The sequence below is a fragment of the Mauremys reevesii genome, linkage group 23 (genome assembly GCF_016161935.1).
Source record: "Mauremys reevesii isolate NIE-2019 linkage group 23, ASM1616193v1, whole genome shotgun sequence".
NCBI classification, from domain to species: Eukaryota; Metazoa; Chordata; order Testudines; family Geoemydidae; genus Mauremys; species Mauremys reevesii.
Window position 1 is genome coordinate 16,401,295 of NC_052645.1, and position 13,766 is coordinate 16,415,060.

At 47.1% G+C, this 13,766-nt stretch overlaps 1 protein-coding gene across 1 annotated transcript in view; it reads right to left on the reverse strand.

The window, feature by feature from the left end:
• Positions 1-4,102: 4,102 nt before the first annotated feature.
• Positions 4,103-13,766, reverse strand: part of LOC120389074 (bone morphogenetic protein 8A-like) — a 38,412-nt gene continuing 28,748 nt past the window's right edge. Inside the window, exons 3-7 of the mRNA XM_039511278.1 lie at positions 13,155-13,303; positions 9,575-9,769; positions 8,187-8,266; positions 7,664-7,774; positions 4,103-5,204 (exon numbers count right to left, since the gene is read on the reverse strand). Coding sequence (XP_039367212.1) covers positions 5,055-5,204; positions 7,664-7,774; positions 8,187-8,266; positions 9,575-9,769; positions 13,155-13,303 — 685 coding nt within the window. The 3' untranslated portion in view covers positions 4,103-5,054. The remainder of the gene's footprint in view (positions 5,205-7,663; positions 7,775-8,186; positions 8,267-9,574; positions 9,770-13,154; positions 13,304-13,766) is intronic.

The following is a 13,766-nucleotide window of genomic DNA, read 5'->3' on the forward strand; positions in this document are numbered from 1 at the left end:
GTAGGTCTGTTGAAGTCAGTGGCACTAATCCCACGAGAAGTTACATGTGCAGTTAAGTGTTAGCAGGACTGGGAGCTTAGATGGCAGTTGGGTGGTGGCTGCATGCAGAAAAGAATTCAGGGTGTTCTTTATTATTGCATTTGAAAAACGTAATTAATAGTTTTACTGAAAGTCTAAAACCAGCTTGCTAGGGAGTTGAGGAAGGCAGGTCCAATACAGCTATTCACCCAGCAGGAAAACTCCTCTTCATAAGCCATGCATGCAATTTGTGTGTTCATTTGCAAATTCAGAAGGCTAGTAAGCATCAGGCACCCTTCGTTCACCATTGTTCCTTTCCTGTCTCTATCGAAGGTTGATCCCACTTGCTTTTTTCTAGAGCGGCTTTTGCAATTCAGGTATGTGCTAGCTTCAAGAGGCTGCAGATGTTTTGTTCTCAGTTATTTTAGGAAGGTGGGTTGGGGCAGCGGCGGGGAAGCCACAGCTGGTCTTGGCTGTGGACTTCCCAAGTTTCATGCCTGGAAAGTGAGCTTGGGCTGTCGACGGCTGGGTCACGGCCTCTGGAATGCAGCTGTGATGTCTCATGCTATTTTTCAATGCAAGTCTCCTCTGGCTTGGGCCTGGCTTTTCAGATCATCAGACAGCTGTGGGATTTCTCTACAGGTGACTTCGCTTTGAGCTGCGGGTAAGGTCGCTGAACAGTCCTTGGTTTATTTGTCTCTCAAGGCTTGTCTACAGAAGGAAACTGACTAGCATAGCTTGTCTGCTATAACTCCACAGGCGGGAGTTATTCAAAAGAGTTATTCCAAAATGGCTAGGATGGTCACTTTCAGCTGTATGGATTAACGCCAGACGGGACCCTTGGATCAAGCTGGTCTGACAACCTGCAGCTCCATGGGCCTTAAATGTCATCCAGTAACATGTTTTTGGCTAATGTTGCTAGTACCTACAGCACAAGGCCTTAGGCATCCTGGAAAGTTAGACAGGCTGTTTTCCAAACTACAATCTCTTTACTGTCGTCACCACACTGGATTCATGTCATGGTGACAGACTGAGGCAGAACAGACAACCCCTCTCAGTAGAGAGGACAGAGTGTTCCTAAATTGCTACACTTACTGTTCCTTACACTAGTCCAGAACCTGAAGGGAGGGGAGCCTGTTAGAATAACTGCCAACGTAGGAATGATTGCAGCAGTTTTACAGTACAACGTTACCCGCCTCCCCTCAGTCTGCAAAAAAGGGAGTTCTTGAAAAGCTGCACGAGGTGGAAAAATTTGCACTACAGGATCAGGGGGTTAAACTGTTTTTTTAATCTTTTCATTTAGACTCGAGCATGACCACAGATAATTTTTCATATGAACACACGACTTTCCCTCCCCCACCCTATAAGTGTGACTGTTCTCAGCCTACTTTGGTAACTGGTTTTTCAAATGAAAGGGGATGCAGTACTAAAAGCACCTCGCCGTTCCTCAAGTGATGATTTCTTACCTCAATTATCTTTATGTCCAAGAACAGCTCACCACTTTGTTTTGTACATAATCATGTTTTGTTCACTGCCCCACTCACTAGGCGATCCCTTAATCATAGTTAGTTGGGTTGTTCGAGGAAAAATAGGCATTTACAAAGCTTCATACTCAAATTTTGTGGAACCTGACAAAGTTTTAGGACACTAGGCATTGCCTGATTGGAGCGGACCCTGAGGCTAGCTAATCCAGTGTCCTGGCTGCAACAGGAGCCAGTACCGAGTGCTGCAGCGAAACAGGTTAAGATGAAAGATAATTTTAGGATTATAGGAGAGTAGACAGGAGACTAATCTGTCCCCCAAATGAGGGCTCAAAAATCCTCTCTACTAGTTAGAGCTGTGCTCAAGCCCTGAAACAAGTAACTTGTGTATGGCAGGACCCTGTAGCAAGGGCGTTTTCCGGCCCAGGGAGAGGTGCGCTGCTGTTCTTCGGGTCAGATCAAGCAGGTGCATTAGAAGAGGCCCAGAGAATTCAGAGTTCAGCAGGTGGCCTGGTGAGAGGCAGGTTAGAGCAGCTGCCGGCTCACAGAGGGAAGCCACAGGCTGTCTGCTCACCCCTGCCTCAGGCACTAGGCTCCTCTGGGCCAAGTCGCATTGGGGCTGCATGGAAGCATCCACGGGCAATCTCGGCAGTAGTTACGACTGCTTGAATTAGCAGGAATGTCCCGTTCTGGTTCGGAGGGAAAAGCTGGGGCAGCAGGCGGGAAATGGCTGCACCAAGGACCTAGGCCGTCGCATCACCCCCAGCTCCCTCAAACCATCGTCGGCCCCGGTGCGGAGCCCCCGAGTAGCAGAACAAGCAGGGGCTTGAGGCCTCAGAGGCAGAGCAGCAGCGCTGACAATCCCCAGCCTGCTCTCCCCTTCCCCTAGAGCGTGCTCGGCTCTGCTCCGCCATGAGCCGGGGAAGCTGAGAGGTGGTTTGGTTAAATACAAAAAAACCCACCCCAAACCAGGCTGCTTAATTTGTGTCATTTGACCCTCCAGGACGCTGTAGTGTCCAAGTTCCACCAGCAGAGGGCACTAAGTCCCCAGCCGTTCAACACCGACCCACTGCGCCTCATGTAAAATATAAAACCATCCCCAGACCATCTTAATGGAAACTTCAACCCAGGGCCGGCTTTAGGAACGGCGAGGCCTGATTCGAATACCCAGCGCCGAAGGGTCCTTCACTCGCTCCCGCCACCACCACCGAAGTGCTGCCAAAGACCCAGAGCGAGTGAAGGAACCCCTACCCCCCCGTGCCACCGAAGACCTGGCCCACCGCCGGGTATGTAAAAATCGGGGGAATCGGCCTAAAGCCAGCCCTGCTCCAACCCAGCTACTCTGTAGTTTAATAGGCTCTCCATTCTCTGCCATTGGTAAACGTAGTAAGCTATCAGATCTGGCAGAGCAAAGAAAGAAAGAGCAAGTTCAAGGAGAAAAAAAAGTGCAGAAACCACCGAGTGTTCAGGTAGCAAAGGTTTAGATTATAAAAATTATTATTGACATCATAGCCACATAAGCATCAGCACTTTGAGTGGAGTGGCTAATGCTGAATGCACTTCATAAAGGCAGCCCCTGGCTGTGCAAAGATTGATGCTGCAGTGGGGCACCTGGACAAGCCTGGCTGCTGCCCAGCCCCTAACTCTAGGCACTTTTGAACAAAAGTTGAGATCCTCCCAAAATCCCACGATTCTGGGAGCTGATGCTTAAAGGAACATCCCAGCTAGTGTGAGACTTGCAATAAAAAGCAGGACAATTGGCAACACAGTCAGATGAATTGTGGGTGCTCAGTGTGTGTTAGGCCCTTTGGCAGATACACTGACGAATTCGTCTCTGAACTGCTGAGGAAGGTGAACAAAAAACACCATCTCTGGGGTGTGCTGCAGCAAGCGAACTACTTCTGCTAAACTAGCAGTTCGACCTTGGAGTGAGCTGTGACACGCTCAGTACCCAGAGCCGAGGAAGAGCTCTGTGTAGCTTGAAAGCTTGTCTCTGTCACCTACAGACCATGGGCCAATCCATGCTATTCCCCCCAAGGCTCTGAACTAAGATTGGCACATTCAATTTGCATAAAAAGGAGAGCGGGTGAACAAGGATTGCTTTTCCTGCTCCACACCTCTGCTTTCCCAGGTACGGGAGAAGCAGATTTCTAGGGGGGAACATTTTAGCTCATGATGCAATTCCTGAGGCAGGAGCCGGTCCCTTCTAAGAGGCTGGCCAGTAAAGGTGGGATTATAGCACAGCTGGGCATACTGAGGGGAGCTTTAATCAACCTAGCACAGGTAACAATAGCAGGGAAGGCACAGAATTTGTCACACCCCATGCTCCATTGCCACCCTTACTTCTGTGCTGCTGCTGACGGCGGCACTGCCTTCAGAGCTGGGTGGCCGGAGAGCAGTGACTTCTGACTAGGGTGTTCACCTGGTTTGCAGAGTGGGAGGACTATTTTTTTTTAAATCCTGCACCTGCCCCACAATACCCAATCTATTTTATCCTGTTCTTGCTATTATGGCAGTGGGTCCTGTGGGACCCCAGTTTCTTGGCCCCCCCACCCCGAGAACCTCTTGCGCCCCCCCCCCCCACTGGTTTAAGCCCCCTAGTGAGGATGCTGTTCCTATGCAGGAAGGGGAATGATATTACCTAATTCCTATATAGCACTTTTCAGCTGTAGATCTCAAAGCACTTTACCAAAACAATGGAGCATCATTAGCCCCATTTTTACAAATGGGGAAACCGAGGCACAGCGGCAGCCCTAAGAACTAGAATGCGGGCCCCATAGGATAAGGCAACATTAAAGGGATCCTTTTCTTAGCTCTTTCTTCTTTTGCCCCCAACACCCTCGTTTAGGTGTCACTTCAAATGAATTAGCCCATAGAAAACAAAGTGACCTGAAGCTGTCGCACACTAAAGGATTCCCTCCCCCCAAAGCAAATACTAGGTACAATTTTAGCAGACCCTGGGGGCTTTCGCCAAGAAATAGTGTCCATGCTGCTGGGTCGTGACATTTACTAAAAACAAAATTAAGTGTTTACTTTCCAAACTAGGGGTTTATTTTATAACTGTGGCCTAAGCTCGACATTTTTTTCCACTTGGATGAATTTTCAAACGTTAAATGGGAGGGGAGGATTCGTTAGCCAGCTATTTAATTGGCTGACCGTGTTTTCATTCTGAGAACTATAAGTGCTTGTTAAAACCATAATACTTGGACATAAGTAAGTAGATACTGATAGATTGAGAAGCAGCTCAAGTCCTGCCTTCCTCGGCCTAGTCACTGGTGCAGGCTAAACTTTATCGAGTAATAATGAATAATCCAGGAGGCAGCTAGCCACAGTCCTATAACAAAACCCAACAGCCAGAAACACAACGCGACTTAAGCAGCCCCCGAATTGCCGTCTCTAGTCTCATGAAGTATAGTAGGATAATAAAAGTGTTGTCTCGTCTACAACTAGGCGTTTGACTCTTACGGACTTCGGCACCATAGATGGGATTCAGACCTGTTAAAATAGTTCTTTTTCCTCGCCACGGAACCAGCGATCGCATTGCCTCAGGGAGCTTCAGTGGCAGCCGCATGATTTCACCACCATGTTGCGGTGTTTTTTGAGGATCACGTTGTTGTTGCTGTCGTAATAGAGGACGGAGGTTGCGCTGAGCTTGGTGGGAGCACAACAGGCCTTGGGAACAGCCTCGGGCTTCATCAGATGGACCTGTGGAGGCAAACAAGCTGGTGTGAGAATTTTCACTGGTGACGAATGGCTGCTCCTCTGCAGGTTCCAGGCAGGATAAGGAACTTGTAGCAGGGAGTAACGAGCTCTCTCAAGGTAAACATGTGGTTTTTCGAGTTAGTGAAAAGAAAAAGCTTCAAAGAGAGCAGCTCTTACCTGTAAAAAGGCTCTGATTGAATGGCTAGATTATTTTCAGCTTTCAGCCAAATATTTATTCTAAACTTTTGGCAGCACTCGCTGCAGTTTATATTGGCCTCATTCTCATGGCTCCACTCCTCCAGCGCAACTCATCAGTTAAACTGAGATTTCTGTGCAGCGCCCTTGTCACGAAATATACTAACCTCAGTTAGAAAATATGCAGGTAAGAGAATGCGGCTTTAAAACTGTGTGTTTTTGTTACCCAGGAATAAAATATTTTGTTTAGATCAGCTTCTAGGCGCACGTGGAAGGTAGGCCCTCCCCCGTGGGTATTCGGTGTCCAGACTGAAAATTAATGTTGTGCAAAAAGTACTAAGTACACAACCTTGTCTCCCTTCTGAAAGTGACACTGCCTTGACTCGTTCTCCGGGTGACGAGGAATTCCGCCAGTGACGCCCCATATAATGCAAGGCTAGTAGTTTGTAAGTCATTACCCAGGCACATGCACCCCTCCCTGCCAAATACGTGCAATTCAGTTATTTCAGGGCAATTCAGAATCTCCCTTTACAGAAGCTGGTGGTTTGCTGTCACGCCGCACTACTTCAGGACAGAAAACTGGCTGGCACTAGGGCCCAGATTCTCAAAGGGATTTAGGTGCCCAACGCCCACTGAAGTAAATGGGAGCTGGGCATCTAAATACCTTTGAGAATCTTGGCTTTGATTTTTTTTATACTTCCGGTTCATTTTGCCTTCCCAAGTGGATGCCATTCACATCAGTCCTTGGAAGGGCCAGTCCTGACGAGCAGTGAAACTGATACATGTCACACACTTTCAGGAGTTTGCTATACATATAGCATGCACCCGGCGAAGTGGGGATTCACCCACGAAAGCTCATGCTCCAATGTGTCTGTTAGTCTATAAGGTGCCACAGGACTCTTTGCTGCTATACATGTTATGTTTCTGGAATTGTGGTGATTTGGGAAGATTTAAGTTTAAAGGCAAAGCCTAAAAGGCATCCAGAACAGTCATAAATGGTTTGGTAGTAGCGAACCCAGGTGAAATCCTGGTCCCACTGAAAACAGCAGCAAAACTACCATTGACTTCACTGAGGCAAGGATTTCCCTGTGTCTTCGTACTGTGGCCTGATCCTGAGTGGGGCTTCTGGTTGCTCCCATATATGAATATTAACAACCTATAATATTTTGTATCACAAAACTGCCCTTTCTCAGCCGAATGCAGCGGAGCAATCTGTCTACACCCCATGGAATTCAATGCTAAAATGAGAGTCAGTGCAACTCTAAGATGGGACATCAAGTGCTCATTAGTCAGGAAATCCCAGAAGTTAAAGCACGTGTAGTGTGCTTGGGAAAATGTTGCAGTAGAAAGCCTTTCTGCTGGGAATTTTCTGCCTGGTGAGTGGTTTGGTTTCAGAACTATAATGGTGCATTAAATGTCTCCAGATTTTTTTTGTAAAGTCCCCATGGCGCCTCCTAATCTTGGGAAAGACGTGTACTCTCATCTGTGCACATGGGCAGGAGGGATATCTCCTATTGGGCATATGCATCAAGCCGCATTTTCAAGGTGTCCTAAAGGCAGAGACTGCAAATCAAACTGTTTTCAGTCTAGCAAAGGCAACACACCTCCCTGAAAACTCGTTCCAGGTTTTCAAATATTAACCGTATTCTAGTTAACTGCGAGGTTGGGGAGGAATTAGTCAGAACAGGCAATAGTCATTTTCACCACAGTTGGAAACTTTTAACCCCGAGAGATGATTTGTCTGAAAAATTGAGTGAAAAATGGAATTGTACCAGAAGGCATTTTGCAATGTGAGTTGCGAGTCTGCAAAGCATGCCGTGGGAAACAAAGCTGGCCAATCAGGTGTTCATTCCATTATTTCCTGTTGATTCCTTGATCTGCCCATGTAGGCAAATCCCAACCAGATTAAAATCACGCGTCACTCTGACCCCTTTAATGACACAGGGTTTTTTTTTAGAAGGGTCTGAACTAGACTTCTGACTCCAAATGCCCTCAAACTTGTAGAAGGCCCAGATCCAGATCTGAATTGCGGGGACTGTCTATTTAAAAAAACCAACCAAACAAAAATATAACATCTCACTTGGGGGTCATGAAAAGATTCTTCTGTGTCTAGTAGACCAGCCCTTGGACTGCACTTTTATCTCTCTACTGTGACCTGATTTATACACCACCGAGTTTCTGACAGCTACTCCAAATGTTAATGATCCTGTGCAGACCCTGGGGCCCTGCAAGCTATTAACGCACATACACATTAATAAACTACTGACTAGTGACTGCAGGATGGCGTGATTGGTTGCATTCATGCAGGAATCCAGAGGAAAGGCACATTCTCCTTCGCAGTAAAAAGCGGAATATCCTTGTGGTGCAATCACCCAATCCTACAAAGAGAAAGATTTTTCGATAGTTAAGCAGCACGACTACACTTGTTCATTCAGTTCTCCGACATACACAGAAACAATCAGGCTACTCATAGTGGGGCGAGGGGAAATGTCAACAGTTAGGGTTTATTTTGATTTTTATATTGACTGGAGAGTTCCTCATTCAGGGTCACTGATGGATTTCAGGTTGTATCAGTTCATGTTTTTCTTAGTAATGCCAATGATGTTGTTAAAGCAAGTTCCTGTGAAATCTCCCAGGGAAGACCAAAGTGAGGCAGAGTTCACATGCTCCAAATTGCCTTGTGGTCGTGAAGGAGTGGAGGTGAGCCCCAAGGAAGGGCTACTTTCCCCATTTAATTTTCCTGGGTATGAATTTACTGCTAAAGAAACAAGGGGCAGTGGGCGGAATTACCAGCCATCCAAGGTCTTGAAAGCTGACGTAGAGTTCATGCCTCCTGCAAACCTGTCTGCCTTCAGAGACGTGAATGTCATCTAGAAAAAAAGATGGGGGGAGAGAGACGAGAAAATACCTGTCACTCAAAATAGCAAGTTACCCTATTTTATCTGAGTATTTGCTAGCACCAGTATAAGGGAGGCTGTTCCAAAAGAACTTTAAAATCCCTCAGATTAGCCATATCCTTTGTCTTTGACATAGCAGGTGACAGGAGCTGTTTCTGCAACACCCTGACCCATTGGGACCTCTGATTCAAAATCTTAGCGACTGATGCTACGTCCAGGCTCACCCTGACCCGGATTCCTCTCAATCTGGATTTAATAATTCAGCTGGAGGGTTACTAGAAAAAGCACTGACGGATTCCTTGGACTTCCTGTTGCTTCAGCCAGGAGCTCCTCATGGAGACATTGGTTCTGATTCCAGGAGCGCCTGGCCAGCTTGCTGGATTCACCAGCTCCGTGGCAACAGCCAACAGCGTGGAACCTTCAAGCTTCAAAATCCCCTGGGATCTCGGAACGTCTTCTGGCAACTCTAGCTATGCCTGACAATGAAGCCCCACTGGCCTCAGAGCCCCTCTGCTTAGTGAGAAGTCTTAACAGAAAGCCTGGAGAAGCTACAACCCCTAGGAACATTGGCAACCTTGAAGAATGCGGCCAGAAAACATTATCCCAGACTCTGGGTCACCAAAAGAAGTGAAGGCTTCAGACTGGTTCTAGATGTATCACTCGTAGATCAAGAAACAGCGATTCATTCAGCATGGAGAAATCTAACCTTAATCATTCAGGAATGGGCCCCAAATGACTCCCTAATCCCAGACAGACTTTGAAAGCAGCATATTTTTGTGTTCCTAACAATCATCTCTACTAACGCTTGGCCACGCGTCAAAAACATCTCAGGTTCAATGGGATGCCTTTCAGGCTCTCCTCCACTCTAAGGATGGTTTTGAAGCTGATGCTAATATTAATAGCATACTTAAAGGATTCAGTATTCAGATATACCACTACCTAGAAAGTCTAATAAAGTCCTTTCCTTCAGGAAGCCATTGCGGACAGTACAGTTTCTCTGTTGTTTGGCTTCATAATCCAATTAATGGTTCCTATTCTGGGGGGGTGGGAGGGTGGAGAGCTCTCTCAAAACCTAGTTCATCTGGAACTCACTTGAGGACACATCAGAGCCATGTGTTTCAACCAGAAGAGAAATTCCTGAAGGAGGGAGGGGCTAACAAAATATACCATGGTTAGCGCAGCAGAGGAAAATGGTATTTTAGATAAAGATCATTTTCTTGACTGTAAATACAGCCTTTGTGCTCCCTCTAGCTAGCTGGGTCTCTAACCTAAAGCTCTTACCAAAAATCCCTGGAAGCTTGTTTGGATGCGGTAAGTCGTTCGTTTTCTTGGGCTGCCTCTTCTTCAGCTGCTTGACGGCTCGAGCGACTCGGACCGGATTTTGGCTTGCCCGGAAAAAAGTGACCATGAAAGGTTGCTTGGAGCGTGGCCCGCGCCGACCCAGCAGTCCTGCTAAGCCCGGATCAATGCTCTGCCCTACGATGGGCCGAAAACACAAGTTCGTTCCATCACATATGCAAGTTAGGCTGTAAAACTAAGCTCTTTAGTCAAAGGGGCAGATGAACTTTTAAATTAAAAAAAAAATCTATATAAACAAACCCCAGTAGAGTCCCAGGATTTTTCTAGTGTAACATCTCCTTGCATTCTATTATTTCCACTCAGCCAGCCACCTTTCCTCCCTCACCCTCTGTGTGTTCATAATCTAGATTTCGGCATCAAGAGACGAGTACCCAGGGCTGCCAGGTGCTCCGTTGGTAGAGCCAGAGCAAACGAATGGGCCTCTCTTTGCATGGACTGGAAGTGCAGCCTGCCTCCATACAACACATTAAAGAGACATTACCCGTCATTGTCCAAGCGGAGGACACGCTTTGTGAGCTAAATCGCTTGGCTTGGAAGACCAGACAAACGAGAGTAAGAATTCGAATCCAGGATTGAAAGCAAGAAGCGATAATTGTGGGGAGGGTGAAACAGGGGGTAGAAAAGACAAGGAAATGAGAGATCCACAGGAACTCCAAACAGCAGCAAGTTCCTCGAATTATTTCGAGTTTTTCAGCCTTTTCTAAGGAAGATAACACTCTCCTCCGAGCGCCTCAACGTTTCCCTGGTCCAGAATTTCACCATTACAGTCTTGGATGCCCGCCATAGGGCAAGTGAAGCAAAATGGCAGCACTATATTCAGTGCTAGGACTCCCTCCCACTTTGCATTCATAGAGCCTGGGAGTAGAACAGGTGCTGGCTTCCAAACACGAACATGGGTCGGGGCAAAGTCTCAGTGGCTCCTAAGTCACTTTTGAAAATGGGAGTTAGGCTCCTAACTCACTCAGGCACTTCTGGAAAAAAAATCTCACCCCAGGACACGAGACCCTCTGCAAAGGAGGATGGTCTCACGTGTAGGGATCCAGCTTTGGACAAGATGGCACAAGAGAGGTTTCCAAAGGGTTATTGACTTCATTGCAACGTGATGGAATTTAAGCACGTGGTTACGTGCTTTGTTGAATGGGACTAACAGCCAAAGCATTGGCAGTCTCAGGAAGACCTGGGAGGAAGCATTTTCCTCCCTAAACTTCTGATCAGTTGGAAAGAGGATTTTCGAGGTATTTCCATTGCACATTAAATCCAAATTGGCCCAACCATTGGTCACCAACCTCAAAGGATGGGGAACCTATCCGAGTCCTCATTCAGAAGGACTCATCTGGGCTTCTGTCAATACAATGAAAACAAAATCAGGTACTGAGAGCAATTCAGCTACCGCTCTACCTCTGCCGCTAACCAAGCTTAACCGACCAGCTCATGAGTGACTGGCAACGTGATCACCGTCTCCGACGGCAACTGGCGGCACAAAGGGAATCCTCTGTGTTTTAAGAGGCCATGTTCTTGGTTGGCAGGCAGAGAGTATCCTTAAACTAAGAGCTATGCATATAAAATAACCCAGGAACGCACTGGCTGAGCAGAAGGGCCATCTGCAAAGGGGAAAGGTAATTTACACAGCTCAGTATTGCAGTGAACAATCTTTACTGTTAGGCCATCCTCAGAACGGCACAGCTCAAAACCAACTCCTCGCAGGAACAAGACCGCACAGTACAAGCAGTCGCTGCCCTCAAGGGTGAGAGAAAATGCCAGAGCTAAGTATGGACTTTTTCTTTGTGTTATTGGTATGCGCTTTAGTTTGGGACTCTGGGTTGTTGTGAACTAGTTCTGGTATTAAGCTAGCCCCAGGCAGAGGCACTGTTAACCATAGAAAGCCTCTGTGAGTTCTTAAAGAGTATGTCTAGATCAGGGGTCGGCAAACTACGGCCCGGGGGCTGCATCCTGCCCTCCAGACATTTTAATCTGGCCCTCGAGCTCCAGCTGGGGAGCGGGGTCCAGGGCTTGCCCCACTCTGCGCAGCTCCCAGAAGCAGCAGCATGTCCCCTCTCCAGCTCCTATGCGTAGGGACGGCCAGGGTGCTCTGCACACTGCCCCCGCAACTCCCACTGTCCGGGTATTCTAGCACTAGAAAAGGTTCAGAAAAGGGCAACTAAAATGCTTAGGGGTTTGGAGAGGGTCCCATACGAGGAGAGATTAAGGAGGCTAGGACTCTTCAGCTTGGAAAAGAGAAGATTAAGGGGGGATATGATAGAGGTATATAAAATCATGAGCGATGTTGAGAAAGTGGATAAGGAAAAGTTATTTACTTATTCCCATAATACAAGAACTAGGGGTCACCAAATGAAATTAATAGGAAGCAGGTTTAAAACAAATAAAAGGAAGTTCTTCTTCACGCAGCGCACAGTCAACTTGTGGAACTCCTTACCTGAGGAGGTTGTGAAGGCTAGGACTATAACAATGTTTAAAAGGGAACTGGATAAATTCATGGTGGCTAAGTCCATAAATGGCTATTAGCCAGGATAGGTAAAGAATGGTGTCCCTAGCCTCTGTTCGTCAGAGGATGGAGATGGATGGCAGGAGAGAGATCACTTGATCATTGCCTGTTAGGTTCACTCCCTCTGGGGCACCTGGCATTGGCCACTGTCGGTAGACAGATACTGGGCTAGATGGACCTTTGGTCTAACCCGGTACGGCCGTTCTTATTTTCTTATGCAGTGTCTCAGCTGGTTGAATCCCTAGACCCAGATCCTCAAAGGCGCCTAGCTCCTATTGATTTGAATGGGAACTAGGTGCTGATTACCTCTGAGGATCTGGACCTGATATCTGACGTCCATTAGTGTGGGCAGTTAGGAGAGAGAGAAATCCTGTGATGCAAATTGTTTCAGGCTGACTGAAAACAAACAAACCAACCAACCAGGGGCCAGATCCTCAGCTGGCGTAAGCTGGCATCATTCCACTGAAGTCACCAATTTACACCAGCTGTGGTTCTGGCCCTTGCTGTTTAGAACCGGTGTTGATCTATCCACCCACCCGCCGCGGGCCGTTTCCAGACAGAGAGGACACATTTACTCAAGGTTTTATGCACCACCACAAACCAAAATAGCCTGATCTTAGCAGCATGCTTATTGAAAGGGAAATACTGCAGAGAGAGGGGGCCAACGAGAGCAATTGCGTTCTCCTAGCCTCAAGGACGATCTCTGAAGTACACCTGTGGAGGTAACACTTGGAATGGATTTTATCCATGGGTGAAATTAGGAAAGGTTAATCCGGCGAAACACACGTGAGAATCCCTTCAGGCAAGGATTACATTAAACTTATCCTATTAGAAAACCCTACACTAGGAAGTGCATTAACGTCAATGCCTTAAAAAGACATTGATGCGAGCTCTGTATTGGATATTCTCCTTACACCCAGGTGCATCACACCAAGATCTAGCTAGATTTTGAAAAGCAGCAGGACTTTTAAATCCTTCCAGTGCCTGAGTTAGCCTTACCGTCATCTGTCTCCACATAAAGTCGCAGGCCCAGGTTGTGTTTACGGTTTACTAACCAGTGGTTGCTGGCAGCTGTGACATCAAAAACCAACCAGCCTTCAGCTCCAGCCTGGAGCTCCTGAAGATCTAACAGGAATAAGTCAGATTCCCTACAGAAACGGAAAAATAGATAAGCAAAATCAACTGAAGGTAGATAACACGACCTGCTTAGATTGACTGCTCTTCGGGGGAGGGTCTGTCTTTTTGTTGTGTGTCTGTGCAGCGCCGAGGACACACGGCTTCTGATCTATGGCTATGACTTCTAGCTGCTCCTGCAGTACTAATCAAATGATAATGGGTGGCATAATTGCTGACATTTGCTCTGAAAAAGCCTGCTCCCCAATGTCCACGAGTGAAAAAGCTCGACGGTGCCCTTGGTCCAGATGGGACAGCTATACCGCTACCTATTAAATTACTGCCACCTATTGAAATACATGGGAATGATTTCCCCACAGATTGAAAAAAACAGAATCGGAAATTCTCATGTCCCAATTGTACTCTGGTTTGCACATAAACTGAACACTGTGAAGCGAAAAAGCAGAACTACAGTTTCGGCTCATAAGAACCCAGATT